Genomic DNA, 18,280 nt, shown 5'->3' on the forward strand with positions numbered 1-18,280 from the left:
AAAATATAAAGGTCTCTCTTTTTTTTAAACACTACCATGCACAGAACAGTCCTTATCGCTGGTTACATTTAAAAATTATGTATGTCGTTAATCATATATTGTGAATGAGAATTAGACATGGCATCCCTTCTGGAAGGCAATTCCTTGTACTATAGAACATCTAATTACAGCTGCAAAAAAAAAAATCCTCTTTTTTTTAACCCATAAAAAAAAAGTTAATGGTATTACTGTAAATATCAGAAGGCTACCGAGTGAGAAAATGACTTATATTTTGTTTATGTCTTCAAGTGCTTCCCATGCAAGGCCTTCGAAGCCACCTGCCTTGCTTGAGTAGCTAGTGGAACTGTGGGGAAATGACCTGGCTGCAGGGCAGGTGAGGTTAACGGGGTTTTACACACCATAAGACGCAGAAGAACACGCCAGCTGCCCTTGGCCCGCTTGTCTGCCCCGAATCCCACCACGGGCATGAATGAGGGTCCATAGAGACAAGCTTGCGAATGGCGTCTGTGCTGTGGACAACAAGCACCTTTCAGCAGCGCCTATGCGGCAGAGAAAACTTGGAAGAGTCTAAACTCGACTCCAAATGAATCAACAGTGTCGGAGAACCACGATGACCATTGGCGACTTGGGAGCAGGAGGCGAAGGCGGCCCTGGACGGACGAGTTTCTGCTCCTGGCATCCAACTCACCCGGAGGCCGCCTTGACCCAGCTGTGCGGGTTCCGACCTCGAGATTCTTGCAGCTTCTTGTTTCCAGTCTGAAGTGGCGAGGAAGGAAAATAGAACGATGGGAGAAACCAGTTCACTCCCGGAGCCGGGCTGTGGCTGCTGGGGCCCAGGATTAGGAGGTAGCACCGGGCGTGGGGTTCACGTTCTGTGTGGCCACCTGCGGGGCGACCTCGATGATCCGAGGCTTATCTATGATCCGGGCTGTGCGGTTACCCTTCTCCACGATCCCAATAATCCATGCCTGATGCCCTTCTCCATACTTGGGGGACTTGATCTCGGCGCAGAAGCGGGCTGCCTGCTCACGGGGCAGACAGATGAGGAGGCCTCCTAGGGGGAGGGGGGAAAGGTGGAGGGATCAGTGGTGGCCCTGGCCACCAACCCCAAACCCCTCAACCTGTATGCAGACAGAACTGCACAAAATGGGTTGAGGGTCTGAGAAACATCCACAAAACAAACATCACACCATCTAGCTGTGCACGTTTTTTTGGGGGGGAGCGGAGGGCACACCAAAAAATAGCAATGCTCAGGGGTTTCTCCTGCTTCTAAGCTTAAGAATCACTCCTGGCAGGGCTCGTGGGACCCTATGGGATGCTGGAGATGAAACCCAGGTCAGCCGTGAGCGCAAGGTAAATGTCCCCCCCCCCCCCATTCCAGCCTCTATTTGTAAAAAATATTTTTTTGGTTTTTGGGTCACACCCGGCCATGCTCAGGGGGGTTACTCCTGGCTCTGCACTCAGAAGTCACTCCTGGCAAGCTCCGGGGACCATATGGCATGTCAGGAATCGAATCAGAGTCCGTCCAGGGATGGTTGTGTGCGAGGCAAACACCCTACTATGCTATCGCTCCAGCCTCTATTTGTGAATTTTTGTTTTGGGGCCATACTTGGCAGCTCTCAGGCGTTATTCCTGGTGGGCTTGGGAGACCATCAGGGATGCTGAGGATCGAACCCCAGTTGGCCATAATTAAGGCAAACGTCCTCCGCCATGTGCTATTCCTCCTGCAGGAGGGAGGGGTTTCAGCTACACCATAGCTGCCTTTCCCTATATACTGAAAGACTTGCAGCAGAGGGGGCAGTGGAGAGAAGGGACAGACGAATACATAGACACCCCCCACTCCACACCTTCAAATTCGCTTTTCAGGGCTCAAACTAGGCTCCCTGGAGGTAGGACTGGGAGTGTGGGTTGAGCCCTTGGGTTGGGCACTGAAATGGTTAATTATGATGAAAGATGCTTCCTCTGCAGCGGGCCTCGCTTTACAAAGGCTTGCTCTGAAATCAAGATGAGAAGCAGCTTGTATTCCTGCAAGGATCCCACTTCTACATAAAGGCTGAGATAGACCGCATTCATGCATACACGCACACACGCTACCTGAGGTCTCGGGGCAGGTGCCGTGCATGAGCCCAAACATGTTCCCGCAGGCCTTGCTCACGGCTGCCATCTTGGCCAGCACGGGCAGATTGTGGATGACGAATGACACCTCGTTGCGCTGCTGGCGCGCCAGGTTCTGCGCGTGGCCCAGGATCCCGAAGCCTGTGATGTCTGTGGCTGCGTGTGCGTTGAACGTGTGCATGAGGCCGGCGGCTGAGGGAACACGGGGTGCTTCTGAGCAAAGGCAGCCACCTTGATGGGGCCTGGGGAGTCCAGGAGGGGGAACATACAGGGCAGACAGAGATGGAGATAGACAGGACCTCTGCAAAGAGGCTGTGTCGAGGAGTCAGGAGGGGACAAGCAGACAGACTGACGGATGGATAGATAGATGACAGGATCTCTGCAGAGGCCGTGGGAGGGAGTCAAGGTGAGGACAGGCAGTTAGATGCACTCAGAGATGGATAAATACATAGGCAGACAGGGCCTCTACATAGAGTGTGTGGGAGGATTGAGGTAAAGGACAAAGATGCACTCAAAGACTGATGGACAGATGGATGGACAGACAGGTATCTGCCAGGTGAATCTAGCGGAGCAGAGGATCAGGGCCAGACCCACCCCAGAGCTGGGGACCAGGGACCAACTGGACCCACTCCAGCGCATAGTGAGCCCTGAACCCCTTCCTGAGGGAACCAGGTGCTCAGCTCCCACACCGACCCCTCGTTCCTAGGCCATGGAGGGCAGCAGCTGTGCCTCAAACCTGGCTGGGTCCCACGACCCCTGGGTTGGGCAGAAAAGGCCCCGTTTGGCACTTGCACCCTACACTGTGCCCCTACCTGTCCTGTTAAGTCTCGCCATGTTCATCATTGCTTCCTGGTACGCCAGTTCCACATCCTCCTGGGTAACCACCAGCTTGATTTTATTCCACTTCTCGGGCTGCTCCAAAGGACATGGGTGAGGGAGGAAATTGAGTATGGGTGACATATTAGTCCTCACCGTGTCTCCTGGGGAGCTCTGATGGTTGCTTCTGGCACAAAAGCGGGCCCGAATTCTCACAGCTTTGAGGACCTGGCCAAGTGCCCATGGGCGCAAGGGGTTGGAGGTGACCCATGAGAGACAGCAAAGTCACTACTGCCTGGAATATGACTTGCCCAAGATGGCTCTGACCCTTCGGCTGGCATGTCCAGGACTCCCCACAGGCTCCATTTCCTGGTTCAGGTGTTCTTGGTGGACACTTGGGCAAGGACCGAGTGAATAGCTGGACCTGTGGCTCACGAGCAGTTGGGGGGACCCCAGGGTGGCAGGTCCCCTTAGTCCTGTCTGACCTTCCAAGAATTAGCTGAAGGCCACATCCCTGCATGGGCCGAATCCACTTAACGAGCCCCCTCCTGTCCCCACTGCTTCCTTAGCTATCCTGACCAAGCACAAGGAAGTTGACTTTTTTGTTTGTTTGTTTTTGGGTCACATCCCACAGCACCTAGGCATTATTCCTGGCTCTACTTCAGAAATCACTCCCAGCAGGCACGGGGGACCATATGGGATGCCAGGATTTGAGCTACCATACTTCTGCATGCAAGGCAAATGCCCTACCTCCATGCTATCTCTCCAGCCCAGAAGTTGACTTCTTTAAAATAGAATTTATAATAACTTCGCTTTAAAAATAAAAACCAAGAAGGGCTGCAGTGATAGCACAACAGGGAGGGCACATGTCTGATCCAGTTTTCATCCTCGGCATCTCATATGGTCTCCAAGCCTGTGAGGAGTAACCCTGAGCCTTTAGGAATGGCCCAAAAACATACCAACAAAAAACCAAGAGGAGTTTAGGGAAAATAGCTCGATGGATGGGAACACAGCTGGCCACACTGGCACTCCAGATTCCAACCCCAGTACCTACACTGTGGCAAAAAGACCCCCTTTCCCCTGTCTATCAAGCTATTTATTGCCAACTTAACCGCGCCCCCACCTGGAAGGTCTAGGTGGGGCAATAGTCACAGAACAATCCTAAGGAAATATTTTTATATACAACAATTCCAAGAATAATCTAAGACTTTTTATTTTTTGGTTTTTAGGCCACACCCGGCAGTGCTCAGGGGTTACTCCTGGCTGTCTGCTTAGAAATAGCTCCTGGCAGGCACGAGGGACCATATGGGACACCGGGATTCGAACCAACCACCTTTGGTCCTGGATCGGCTGCTTGCAAGGCAAACGCCGCTGTGCTATCTCTCCGGGCCCCTCTTTTTTAACTTTTGAAAATTATAATCTATATGATTTTGGAGGAGTTGGAGATAATTTTAGGACAAAAATAATCTTATGGAAATATTTTCATATACTACAACATAGCCCTTGGTGCCCTCAACTCAGGCTGCTGCAGACCTGCAAGATGATAGGCCACACCCATAAATCACAGATTTATTCTGCTTCTTTCAATTGCTTCTCAGAACCAGTAGTTCCAGGTGACAGATAAAGAAACTAAAAATCTTTCCCCCTGAGGGCAGGAGAGATAGCACAGCAGTAAGGTGTTTGCCTAGCAATCTGAATCCTGGCATCCCATTTGGCCCCTCATGCCTGTCAGGAGTGATTTCTGAGCCAGGAGTAACCCGAGTGCTGCCAAGTATGACCCAAAAACCAACCAACCAACCAACCAACCAACCAACCAACCAACCAACCAACCAACCAAAAAAAAAACCCAAACAATAAAGAAAAGAAAACACCAAGGGCGGGGCCGGGAAGGTGGCGCTAGAGGTAAGGTGTCTGCCTTGCAAGCGCTAGCGTAGGACGGACCGAGGTTCGATCCCCCGGCGTCCCATATGGTCCCCCCAAGCCAGGAGTGACTTCTGAGCGCATAGCCAGGAGTAACCCCTGAGCATCAAACGGGTGTGGCCCAAAAACCAAAAAAAAAAAAAAAAAAAAAAACACCAAGGGCAGAGCGATATCATAGCAGGGAGGTGTTTGCCTTGCACTTGGCCAGCTTGAGTTCAATCCCTTGCACCTCATGGTTTCCTGAACCATCAGGAGTAATTTCTGGGGCCGGAGAGATAGCATGGAGGTAAGGCATTTGCCTTGCGTCCAGAAGGACAGTGGTTCAAATCCTGGCATCCCATATGGTCCCCCATGCCTGCCAGGGTCGATTCCTGAGCGTAGAGCCAGGAGTGACCCCTGAGTGCTGCCGGATGTGACCCAAAAACCAGGAAAAAAAGAGTGATTTCTGAGCATCACTGTGTGTAGCCCCAAAAACAAAAATTGAAAGAACAAGATAAAAAAAAAAAAACCCACCAAGACAAAACCATCAAAGCCAACTGTCATTGACTTGCTGTTTGTGGTAGTCGGTGGGAGGATTCTCCCCATCTGCAATGTGTTCCTGCTCAGCCATTTTCTCCCCATCCCAACAGCTACCACTGACCCCCCCCACCCCCGAGAGGAGTGAGCACAGAAAGACCATGACCGCGGGCACTCACAATGTCTAGCCATTGGTGCACGGCTACGGCCACTTGCGTCCCCAGGGGCTTGGTCAGTACGAGCACATCTCCTGGCACAGCATTGTCAGGCCTGTAGGACAGAACAGGGGACAGGGATCAGCAGGGAGCTGAGCTGGCCCCTCAAGACACACACACAGAGACAGACACACCTGTGCTCAGCAGGACAGGAGACCCGACTGTAAAGGCCCACACACATAAGACACACAAATCTGTAGGGTACATGCATGGACACACATGCCCAACATCCATGCCCAGTAGGACAGGAAAACCAATGACTAGGGGCCATCTGGAACCGCTGCCAATAAAGACCCTCACACCAACTGGGCCCCTGGTGCCAACTATCTCCCACTTACAAAGCAGCTACTCCCCACAGGCCTCCACAGGCTTCACCCAGACATCCCCCCATGAGACAAATGCAGCATATCAGCATTGATGCCAGGCCAAGACGCAGCGAGTTCCAGGACTGGGTTCAAACCTGCAGCTTCACAGTTGGATGCATCTGACCCACGTTTGGTCCCCAGCATCCCATATAATCCCTTAAGTCCCAACAGGAGTGATGCCCAAGTGCAGAGCCAGGAGTAGCCCTGAGCATAGCCATGTATAGTCCCAAAACAAAGCAAAAGATGTTTGGATGAATTAAGCACTGGACGGGGTAGGCCAGGTCAGTGCCCAGATGCCCTGCTGGTCCCCTCTAGACAGCGGAGTATCCAACAAGCAGTCATGGCCTCCAGGAGCAGAGTTGCACAGGCAGGGGTTCAGGCCCACGGCCAAGAGAGTGTGAGAACTGTCACTGGGCAGTGCCTCCCTAGGTTCAGAGGTTAAGACATGGTGGTCTGCCAGACCTGGCTCCGCTGGGCACTGCATGTTTGGTGAATGGACCCACCCTGTCGCTAAACTCTGCAGAGAGCAGATGACAGGACTTTCCACCCCACCCAAGGGGAAGGACCAAAAAGAGCTGGCAACTTATCTCTGTGTTTGGAGGATCAGGAGGTACCAAGAACAGTGCCTAGGTCTCCTGCAGCAGATTACATGCTCTGCCCACTGAGCCACCACCTCTATGGGCCTTAGGCTGCCAGCCTAGGTAACACAGACTCACATGATGAATTCATTGGGCTGGCAGACAGTGGTAGCCACACCTCCCAGGACGATCCAGGGGTTCAGCACCGTCTGGCCACCCGTCACGGACGTCCCCGCCTCCTCAGCCGCATCTTTGAAGCCCTGTATAATTAGGGGTATGACTTTATCCCTCTCCTAGGGTGAAGAGGACAAAGATTCAGAGTCAAGGCATTTAACTCAGAGCCCAGCACAGCCCGCCCCGGGACCAGGAGAGGGCCTCAGAATCCCAAAGGGCCTCAGAATCCCAAAGATCTGATATTTTTTCCCCCCTGTTTTTGGGACACACCCTGCGGCACTTAGGAGTTACTTCTGGCTCTGCACTCAGAAATCACTCCTGGCAGGCTCAGGGGACCCTATGGGATGCTGGAGATCTAATCTGGGTTGGTCGTATGCAAGGCAATCGTCCTACCCACTGTATTATTGCTCTGGCCCCAAGTTCTTTGATATTTTTTGTTTGTTTTTGTTTTTGTTTTTGGGTCACACCCGGCAGCACTCAGGGGTCACTCCTGGCTCCATGCTCAGAAATTGCTCCTGGCAGGCATGGGGGACCATATGGGATGCTGGGATTCGAACCAATGACTTTCTGCATGAAAGGCAAATGCCTTACCTCCATGCTATCTCTCCGGCCCCAAGTTTTTTTTTTTTTTTTTTTTTTTTTTGGTTTTTGGGCCACACCCAGCAGTGCTCAGGAGTTACTCCTGGCTATTTGCTCAGAAATAGCTCCTGGCAGGCATGGGGGACCATATGGGGATGCTGGGATTCGAACCAACCACCTCAGGTCCTGGGTCGGTTGCTTGCAAGGCAAACACCACTGTGCTATCTCTCTGGCTCTGTTCTTTGATTTTTTAAAAAAAAATATTTGTTTTGGGTTCCATATCTGATGATGCTTAGGTTACTCCTGGCTCTTCACTCAGGAATTACTCCTGGTAGTGCTTAGGAGACCACATGGGATGCTGGGAACTAAAGCCCAGGTTGGCCACATGCAAGACAAGCACCCTCTCCTCTGCCCTATCATTTGGGCCCTGATCCCAAAGAAAATTCTTCGGAGGGGCAGAGGGACAGAAGCTGTGATGGGCCTGCCCCCGAGTTACTTTATCAGAATCTGGGGGAATATTCGTGAGGGACACAGGGTCAACAATGCAATGTGGCCAGCACTGATACAGTGGGATCTAGACCAGCATGGGCCTGTTCAGGGGTCACCCCAGCGTTCCTGTGGGTTCCAGGTGGCTTAGACCTGTCCACTGGGATGTTCGAGGCAAGAGAAGGGAAGCTCCTGCCCCTAAAATGTGGCTACCACTCAGCACCTTTACGGAGAGGGGGGATACCAGAGATTCTGAAACCCATTTTGGGGACCAAGGTGGGCAAAGGGGTAATTCCTTTCGGAGACAAAAACAAAAAAATAAGGAGCTTTCCTAGACACTGCCTGAGTGTGGCACCCAGCAGGGGACACAGAGCTGGGCTTGGCACTAGGTGTCCAGAGGCAGGAGGGAGAGTGGCGGGTGGAGGTGGGAATGTGCTATGCCTGGCCTTACCCTGTCAGTCATCTTGTTGCTGACCCCCAAGAGCATCAGCATATTGTCGCACTCCGTCACCCCCATGGCGTACAGGTCGCTGAGGACGTTGGCACAGGCGATCCTGCCCTAGAGGAGAGGGTGGGTGAGAAAGGGTGGCCGGTGCCTTATGAGGGTCCCCTGGTCTCCCCCCCACCTCCCCATTTCTGTTCTAAGCAGATGCACAAATTCTTCCTACCCAAGCTTTGCCTGTTGAAAGGGACAGGAAACCTGGAGGTCTGAGAGGCGGGAGACGACACAGAGCATAGACCATACATCCAACACACATATTGGGGTGCTGCGGGGTGTCCTGCCTGTGTGTGGTGAAGCAACCTGGCGGGATCCTTAGTATGAGGGCTGCCAAGTAGCCCCCAAACTAAGGGAGACTCATCTATCTTGTCAGTCTGGCTGAGAGCCTGGAATTCCCAGGTACCATCATCAAGGCTATCCAGGCTGTGCTGGACTCAGGGGGCCCTGTGGTGCCATGTCCCCACTGGGAGCAGCAGGACCAACTGGAGTTTGCTGGCCTAGCCCACGTGCACTTGGGCAGGGTGTTGAGCCCTGGCCAGGAGCTCTGCAGGGGCCGAGGGTGGATGTGGGGACCATATCCATGTGCAGGCCACATCCCGGTCCTGTTGAGAGCTTTGGCTCAGGGGCTCCCAGCCCCACACCAGGGCAATCTCTGGCCCTGGCTAAATTCTACTTTTTGTTTTGTTTTGTTTTTTTGGGCTATACCTGGAAGTGCTGAGGGGTTACTCCTGGCTCTGTATTCAGAAATCACTTCTGGCAGTCTTGGGGATGGGATGCCGGGAATCGAACTTGGGTCTGTCCCAAATCGGCTGCAGGCAAGGCAAACGCCCTACCGCTGTGCTATCACTCCAGCCCCTAAATTTCTCTTTCTATGGGGAAGCAGCTAGAATCAGTTGTGAATCTGCAGGAATGGTGGGGCCAGGAGAGCTCACGGCCATGTGAGCCCAACTCACCATCATGTAGGGGTCGTCGACAATGGGGTAGATATAGTCGGTGGTTTGCACCAGTGACAGGCCACCATGCCGGAGCGGGATGACGCATGTGTCCATGCCGATGCCTGCAGAGGGGAAGGAAGGCAAAGGGAGAGGCTAATCAGCACCTTCCTCTGTGGCCCACACATAGAGAAGGGGACGTGCTTAGCCCCAAGCACCGTCAGGCATGGCCCCAAAACAACAATAAAAATACCAAGAAAACTCTAGTATGGCTATCTTTTTTTTTTTTTTTTTGGGGGTCACACCTGGCAGTGCTCAGGGGTTATTTCTGGCTCCAGGCTCAGAAATTGCTCCTGGCAGGCACAGGGGACCATATGGGGCGCCGGGATTCGAACCGATGACCTCCTGCATGAAAGGCAAACGCCTTACCTCCATGCTATCTCTCCGGCCCCCTAGTATGGCTATCTTAATGATACAGGTTATTTTATTTTTGAGGGGGTACATACATCAATGCTCAGAGATGTCCCCTGGAGGGGCTCAGGGGACCCTATAGAATTCGAACGACTTCCAAATAAGAATCTAACTACTGCCATGGCTTTGCTCTCTGAATCCCTACAAGAAAAACACGAGCTGCTTCGAGGTGGGAACTTACCGAGCCGGGGCATAACGGCCCCCAGGAACTGCTCATCCTCCTGGAAGTGGTTTTCCTGCAAGGACTCCAGTAATTTCTGCAGCACATCTTGGGGCACTTTGCAGCCCGTACCCTTGAGTTCAGTGAAGCGGGTCAGCCGGAAGCTCTTGTCCAATTCGTATGTTTCGGGATTAAAGGTCTCTCGCGTCGACATGGTTCTGGGGCTCACACCACCTCCAGACCCAGCTCCTCCCAGCCCTCTGGGAGCGGGCAGGGCTCTTCACGGACCCACCTGGCATCGCCAAAACACAGACACACACAGCTCAAGGCAGAGTCCGAGGACGGTAGGCAGTGCCCGTGAAAGGGGGTGCACTGCACTTCGGGTCCCTAATTGTCCTCCCCCCTTCAAGTATCTTCCTAGGTACCTCAACACCCGGCCAGGAAGGAAAGGCAAGACAGCCTTTGCAGATTCCGGAAACCTTCCTGGTTGGAGACAAGGAGGAATAGCCCCAGATGATGGGAAAGAAACTAAATGATATTTGCAAGTCCATTTTGAAAGGGGTATGGGGAACTTTCCTCTCAGAATCAGAAGAACCCGGTGCAATCCAAAACTGCTAGGAAGCCTCCTGGAAGGGCAGGACTTCAGGAAAGGTGGACTAGCTGTACAATATGCCTTCTTTGAGAAAGCAGGGTAGCATTGGGCAATACTAAGTCAGCTTTAGTTCCTAGAAAGCAAACATCCTGCCTGACAAACCCACACCTCTATGCATGCACATCACAGCCTCCCAGAATTCCCAACAGCCAACAACGGACTGGTCCATACCCAGTTTATGGCACTAGATACTACCAGAAGTTTATGGAACGTGCTCCAGAGAGTTGACAAACCTCCAGACGGGAAATTTTATAGGCATGGATTTCGGATAAGTCCAGTGTTTTAGGGGCAGTTTCCCCTGTAAAATTGATCACTAAGGACTAATTCCCATTTATAGAGTTTGATGAATATACGGGGATCACTTAAAACCCATCTCACAAAACCCAAAAACCTGGGTTTGGAAGAAAATCCAAACAGTCCTTACCTAAACAAACAAAACAAAACACACACAAAAAAAGCCTCAACACGACTATGTTTCCAATCATAAGGATCTGCTGGCAACTTCCAAGCTACAGGAGTTAATTTTCCCGTTCAATTGCGCCTCAAATAGACAGAGGTGGCAAGTGGGAGTGGGGTGAGAGTCCAAAAAAAAAAAAAAAAAATGGTGGTATTTTTCCTATTTCTAACCCCCATCAGAAAGATAAAAGAAAAAAAGTTAGCGGGGAAACCAACTTATAATTGGGAGGCGGGGATCCTCACTTCCCCTTTAAATGCAATTACCATCACCCCCAATTTCTAAAGAGGAAAAAAAAAAAAGTTGAAAACACCTGAAGAAGAGAGACACAGTGACAGACATAGGGCAGAAGTTCCAGAATTTCCAAAGAACCTGGAAAAGAGGACTGAGATGGGAACCCCACAGTCCAGCCCGGGGCAGGGAGAAAGAAGAAGGGGTTTGGGGAAATCGCTTCACCCACCACCCCACCATCCACCTACCGACCTGGCCACATCTGCATAACAAGCACCCATCCCGGTCCACCTACCCACCCGGCCACATCTGCATAACAAGCACCCATCCCTGGGGCGAGGGAGAGAGAGAGAAAAGCATCCATCCGGTTTACACCTTTAAAACAATGACACGACTATTGCGGGAGACACAACACACACACACACACACACACACACACACACACAACACACACCCCCCAAAAAAAACCCCGCGCCGCATAACCCCTTCCTCCCCAGCTTGGCATTTTCCTTTTATGATGAGACTCATATTTTGCTTTCTGCTTCTCCCCCCCCCCCCAAAAAAAAAAAACAAACCCAATGCATGCATGCACCGAAAAGCACAGCTGGAGAGCCGGGTAAGTGGGGGTTTGGGTGGGTGGGTGAGTGGATGGCGGTGCCAACGCAACCCCAACTCCACCAGCTGCAGCTCTCTATAGCTCCCGCCACCCCTAGCCCGGGCCCAAAGAGACAAAGCGGGTTTTGGGGTGGGGTGGGAGATAGGAATAGCTGGCACTCCTGCAAACGAGGAGGCAGGAAGCCCGAGTCCCTCCCAAACACCCCCATCATGCTGGGGGGTCCCCCAGGCAGGCTTTGTGCCTAAATAAGGCCGGGCCCAGCCATGCCAGGCCATGCCATGAAGCTATGAAGCCATGCAGCGGTGCTGGGTGGCCCTGGGGGCCGGTTGGCGTTCAACGAGAAGGGAGCGCGGCCTAGGCCAGGGCTTGGAGCCTGCGGGGCCGCTAAGCGGGCGGGCGATCGGTAGGAGGGCGGGAAGGAAGGCAGGCAGGCAGGCAGGCAAGAAAAACGCGCGGGGCCCCGGGTTGCGCCTTGCAAATCCCCTCCGCACCCCCCCAAAAAGAAGAAAAAAAAACACACACACACACACACGTCTGCGGGGCGGCGGGATTAACCCTTTCGGCGCCGTGGCCTACCCACCCGCCGCCTCTCCTTTCCTTTTGGTCCCCAACCCCTAGGGCCGGGATCGGCATGCTGCGCCCCGACTTCCAAAAGGCCCCCAAAGGTTGGCGGGGTGCGTTGGGGGCCCCCCCTCTTGACACCCGGGGCCTCCCCCCCTCCCACGCCAGTCCCGCGCTTACCGGTGCGCGCCGCGCCCTCCGCCTCCTCCGAGCGCGGGGCCCGGGCTCCCACAATGCACCGGAGCGGCGCCGGAACCGGGAGGCCCAGGCGGGCTGGGCTGGGCCGGGCTAGGCTAGGTCGGGCCGGGTGTGAGCGCGCGCGCGGGCCGGTGCGCTCGGGGCCTGCCTGCGGGGCTCGAACTCCCGGCTCGGCGGGGGCTGCTTGTTGCCCGCCAAAGGGGCGGGGGCGCCGTGCAGCCGTGCAGGCCCTAGCGCGGCAATGATTGGGTCTCCCCGGGAAAGGGGAGGCTGGCTGGCTGCTGGTGGTGGTGGTGGTGGTTGGGGGATTGCCCCAACTTTGGGGCTTTGGGGTGGGGTGGGATAGGGTGGGGTGGGGGGCTCCCTGGCCTGCTGCAAAGAAAGTCAACACATGCATAAACAAATAAGCAAACCGGACGGTTGCATTTGCAAAGGGGTTTTGCTTTGGCACCAGCCTCCTGGCAACCCTGTGCCAGGGCTGCCTGCCTGGCATCCCCCTTTTTGGACGTCTGTCTGGATCCCCAGCTTTGCAAAGGATTGGCCCAACGGGTGGAGGAACCCCTGGTAAAAATAAAATAAAATAAAAAATAAAGGCACCCTGCGATGCCAGCTAGGGAAGAGGCTTGGCCACCGCTGGGTTAAGGTTCCAGGTTTCTTCCTTCCATTTCTTTCAGCCTGTCTTTGGCGTGGCCCAGTTAACTAGCTGCTCTCCGCAGTGCTTAGAGATGCAAAGGGCTTTTGGCAAAGTTTCTTGCAGGGGCTGGAAGGAAGTTTCTCCCAGCCCAAGTTGTAGTGTGGGCTCTGTACGTGACCCAGGAAACTGGGCAAGCCCTGGGGTTCCCCACCCCACCCCTCAAGTGGGTTGTTGGGGAGCAGTCCCCCTGGCTGGAGCATGAACTGGATGGAGCATATGGCCCTTCCCTACTCTAAGGGGTTTAATGCATTGCTGATTATAAAACAAAGCGAAAAAGGCATAAAAAAGCCCGCCTGCTTTTTCGGGGCGTCCTTAGAACAGGGAAGAGGGAGGCTCGTGGATCGACCCAATTTACTGAGATGCGGTTCAGTTATTTTGCCCCCCCCACCACACTTGGGCCCTGTGGTCCCACGTTTCCAGTGGGGATGAGTGACTCTGGTCACCAAGTTGTGCTGTGGAATTTGAGGGGTACACCAGCTTGGCAGCGCAGCAGGTGCCCTTTCAGGCACTTCTCAGGCTTCTGCATCTCAACTCTTCCGAGCTTTTTCATCTGGGGGTGGGAGGAGAAGCTTCCAGTAAACGCCCAGCAACCACTGGACTTAGAGTATTTTGCTTTTGAGCAGCTGCACCTGAGCTATTCCCAGCTCGGTGTGCTGGGGACTTTGTGGGGTGTGTGTGGGGTGTCAAACCTGGCCTGCTCAGCCTCAATCTTTTACCCCCTTCACCTCACCCCCGAGTTTCTTTTTTTTTTTTTCTTTTTTTTTCTTGTGGTTTTTGGGTCACACCTGGCAGTGCTCAGGGGTTATTTCTGGATTCAGGCTCAGAAATTGCTCCTGGCAGGCACAGGGGACCATATGGGGCGCCGGGATTCGAACCGATGACCTCCTGCATGAAAGGCAAACGCCTTACGTCCATGCTATCTCTCCGGCCCCACCCCCTAGTTTCTTTACAAGGGTGTAACGCAGCCTGAGTGTATCTCCGTGCTCTGGGAAGACACTGGTTTTCACAATTCTGGGGGCTATAAGGAGTACATGCAGCTTTGGTATCACCCTTTGCCTTTTCAGATGATGGGTGCTGGTGCGTGAGGCCAGGGTTCTTGCCTCAATTTTAGCCAACGCGGATTTGATTCCATTAATGCCACAAGGGAGCTGGGGAGGGGCCCCCAGACACTATTACATGTGTGTGTTTTCCAAAACCAACATCCCCTGCATTTGAGCCTTGTGAATTATGGGGTTTTGTTTAGACAAAAAAGAAAGGGACTACCAGGAAACATGGAGGGAGGGGGCTAGGTGGATTAAAAGGAAGGTGAGTTGGTGCAGCAGACTTTGATGTGTCTTGCTGTTTTGGGGTTTTTTTTTGTTTATGGTTGGGGGGGGCACACCCGGCAGTGCTCAGGGCTTACTCCTGGCTCTGAGCTCAGAAATTGCTGGAAAGGGGGCCAGAGAGATAGCATGGAGGAAGGGCATTTGCTTTGCATGCAGAAAGACGGTGGTTTGAATCCTGGCATCCCATATGGTCCCTCGAGCCTGCCAGGAGCGATTTCTGAGCATAGAGCCAGGAGTAACCCCTGAGCGCTTCCGGATGTGACCCCAAAACAAAAATAAACAAAAGTAATCACTGGAGGGGCAACTATGGGATACTGGGGATTGAACCCAAGTCTACTGTGTGCAAGGCAAGTGCCCTTCTCACTGCTGTATTGCTCAGGCCCTGAGGTCTCTCTCGTCCTTGGATTCAGAGTAGGTAGGTGGGTCTCAGCTGTGGAACTGCAGTGAGCTCCCTTTCCACCAGACTCTTCCTTTTGTATATCTCCCCTCTGGCTCCACTCCCACAGGACTTCTCTGGCAGTGAGTCCCTCGGGGGCTTGTTAAGCAAATCTACAGTCACCTGCAATGGAGGTTTAGTGGGTGCAACTTGCTGATTGTGACAAGCATCCTTTGCTGGACCCAACTTTCCCCAGGCTCTGCAATACCCAAGTCCTCCAGCCTCCTACACTCTCAAAATCAGATCAGCTGGCTGGCTATAACTTGCGCCCCCCCCCATAGTTAAGGCTTATTTGAAGATTTGCAGAAGTTTGGCTGGAATTCTGAGTCCCCCCGCCACCAAAATCATGTCTCACCTCAGCTCTTCTTGTCCAACTTTCTGCTGTCTTTTTGTTGTTGTTGTTTTGCTATACCTGGTGATGTGCAGGACTCACTCCTGGGATGCTTGGGGGACCTGAGTCTGTGCATGCAAGGCAAATGCCCTCCCTCCTATGCGAGCCCTCTGGCCCCTGTCTGTGATCTTGATTTTTGAGTCACACTTGGTGGCGTTCAGGGGTTACTCCTGGCTCTATGCTCAGAAATCGCTCCTGGCAGGCTCCGGGGCCATATGGGATGCTGGGATTCTAACCAGGGTAGGTCCTGTGTTGGCCACATGTAAGGCAAATGCCTTATTGCTGTGCTATCGCTCCGGTCCCTGTCTGTGGTCTGAGTCTTCCCCCCCTCTGTAAAATCCTATTGCCATGTGCCCCATGCCCATTTCTTGGTTTTGAATAAATCTGACTGCCTATAGATCAAATATGAGTTGTGTTTTTCTTTTTTCCTTTTTTGTTTTGGGGCCACACCTGGCAGTGCTCAGGGATCTCTCCTGGCTGTTTCAGGGAGCATTCCAGGCAGGCTCGAGGGACCCTCTGGGGTGCCGGGGATTGAACCTTGGACAGCTGTGTGCTGAGCAGGCACTGTCCCCACTGTCCTGTCTCTCTCGCCCTCCACGACACCATTATGGTTTGACATTACTTCAACAGTGAATTGCAGTGTTTGTGGGGGTCTCTGGTACTGAAAATCTTGGTTTTGCTCCTGCAGATCAGGTGCTTTTGTACTAAAATATGCCCAGAAGCCACTTATCCATCCATTCTTGGGACACATTTACCTCTGCCCACCAGAGAGGTCAAGGTATACATTCTTTCTTTCTCTTTTTTGTTTTGTTTTGTTTCTGGGTCACACTCTGTGGTGGTGGCGGCGCACAGGGGTTACTTCTGACTCTGTACTCAGAAATCGTTCCTGGCAGGCTCAGGGGACCAAATGGGATGCTGGGGATCGAACTGGGTCTGTCCCGGATTGGCCATGTACAAGGCAAATGCCCTACCACTGTGCTATCGTTCTGGCCCCAAGGTACACATTCTCTACCTTGTCAAAGCAAGTGGTGAATAGTTGCTTGACTCACTCTCTGCTCTGGAGCCAAACAGCCTTTTCTGATTGCTCTAGTATTGCGGGTATTAGTCATTGTCCCCCCAAAGCACTAGGTGCTGCTAAGAAAGGAAACAGACTTTTTCACTCAGGTAGCAGGTCGGTCCTGGCTCAGGATGGTCCTAGTGGACGGATCTAGTAACCTTGGGACACTTTGCCCAAGATCATGGGCTCCAGAGTGGTGGTACAGCTGCAGATAAGGTGCCTGCCTTATTGGGGTGATCCAGATTCACCCCCAGATTGTCTCCCAGGCCCTACTTGAACAACCCTGAGATTAAAAACAGGACTAATATCTGAACACAGCTGGGTGTGCAACCCTCCCAAATAAAAAAACAAAACAACATCAAGATCAAAGTCCTATTTTAAGTTCCCTCAAGATTCTAGTGAATCAGTAGGATTTAGGGGGGAAGGCATTTCCTCTGAGGGGATCTCAGGAAACAGAAGGTAAGAAATGGGCTTATTTAGGCTGACTTTAGGAGCATGTAGAAGACAAAAAGAGCATTTATTATTATTTTCTGGGGACCACACCCACTGATACTTGGGGTCATATATGTTGCCAGGGATCAAACCACAGACCCAGGCCAGAGCTGCCATTATTGGTAATAGTAAGGCAAGTGCCTTCTACAGTAGAATTTATAATAAGATTACCCTGGATGTGGGACCAACATCACCCACAGAGGACCAGGATTGCCAGAGGAGCATGAGAATGAGGCAGAGGTCAGTGAGATTAGGATCAGTGGGGACAAGAGCCAAGGGATGTGGGTAGCTTCTTAAGGCTGGAAACAGGAAGTGGATGCTCCTTCTCAGCTCTCCAGTGGAATTCTATCCTCCCAGTCCATTTGGGTCTTTGCCAAAGCTCTGAAATGATAAGTCGGAGTTTCTGTAGTCCCCAAAATGTGTGGTCTTCTATTTGAGCAGTAATAGAATAAAAATCTGCTTTTTGGGGGTCCCCCTCTGTACCTTGGACAATGCAATTCAGACCAATGACCTGTATTAATGAGATCACCCTTCTCCCCTCTTTCCTCCAAGAACTCCTCACCCCATGGTCAGAGGTGCCTTAGGAAGATCCTGCCTAGCACCCTCTTCCTTGTCAGATGGGGTCTGGTGGGTGGGCTTTGGAACATGGGGACAGGAATGCTCAGGAGATAAGGATGCAATCTGGAGACCCAGAAGTGGGGTACAGAGGCTCCTGGGGGCGAGGTCAGAAGAAGCTTCTGTGGAGACGACTAGAGGAGGTGGAGACGCCTCATTTAGAACTATCCTGCACAGGCCAGAGAGAGTGCAGGAGAGAAGGCAACTGCCTTACTTTTGACCCACCTGGTTTCTGTCCCCCACACTTTTTTTTTTTTTTTGGTCTTTTTTTTATCTTTATTTAAACACCGTGATTACAAACATGATTATAGTTGTATGATTACAGTCATGTAAAGAGCACCCCCCTTCACCGGTGCAACATTCCCACCACCAATTTCCCAGATCTCCCTCCTCCCCACCCCCCTACACCTGTACTCGAGACAGGCTTTCTACATCCCTCATTCATTCACATTTTATGATAGTTTTCAGTGTAGTCATCTCTGCAACTGCACTCATCACTCTATGTGATGAGCTGCATGTCCTGAGCTGCACCTACCAGCCCTCATCTCTCTTGTCTCTGAGATACTGTTAAAAATGTCCTTCATTTTTCTTGAAGCCCATAGATGAGTGAAACCATTCTGCATCTTTCTCTCTCCCTCTGACTTACTTCACTCAGCATAATAGATTCCATGTACATCCATGTATTGGAAAATTTCATGACTTCATCTCTCCTGATGGCTGCATAGTATTCCA

The 18,280-nt window shown here is 52.4% G+C and overlaps 1 protein-coding gene across 1 annotated transcript; it reads right to left on the reverse strand.

Annotated features, from left to right (window-relative positions):
• Nucleotides 1-508: 508 nt before the first annotated feature.
• SEPHS1 (selenophosphate synthetase 1) lies at nt 509-12,633 on the reverse strand. Its single transcript, XM_049777733.1, has 9 exons — nt 12,521-12,633; nt 9,848-10,118; nt 9,217-9,320; nt 8,216-8,323; nt 6,664-6,818; nt 5,547-5,637; nt 2,928-3,027; nt 2,095-2,307; nt 509-1,054 (listed from the first exon to the last, which is right to left on the reverse strand). Exons 2-9 carry the CDS (start codon nt 10,038-10,040, stop codon nt 840-842), a joined length of 1,179 nt encoding a protein of 392 aa, XP_049633690.1. The 5' UTR covers nt 10,041-10,118; nt 12,521-12,633; the 3' UTR covers nt 509-839.
• Between the last annotated feature and the right edge of the window lie 5,647 nt (nt 12,634-18,280).

The sequence above is a fragment of the Suncus etruscus genome, chromosome 7, assembly GCF_024139225.1.
Source record: "Suncus etruscus isolate mSunEtr1 chromosome 7, mSunEtr1.pri.cur, whole genome shotgun sequence".
NCBI classification, from domain to species: Eukaryota; Metazoa; Chordata; class Mammalia; order Eulipotyphla; family Soricidae; genus Suncus; species Suncus etruscus.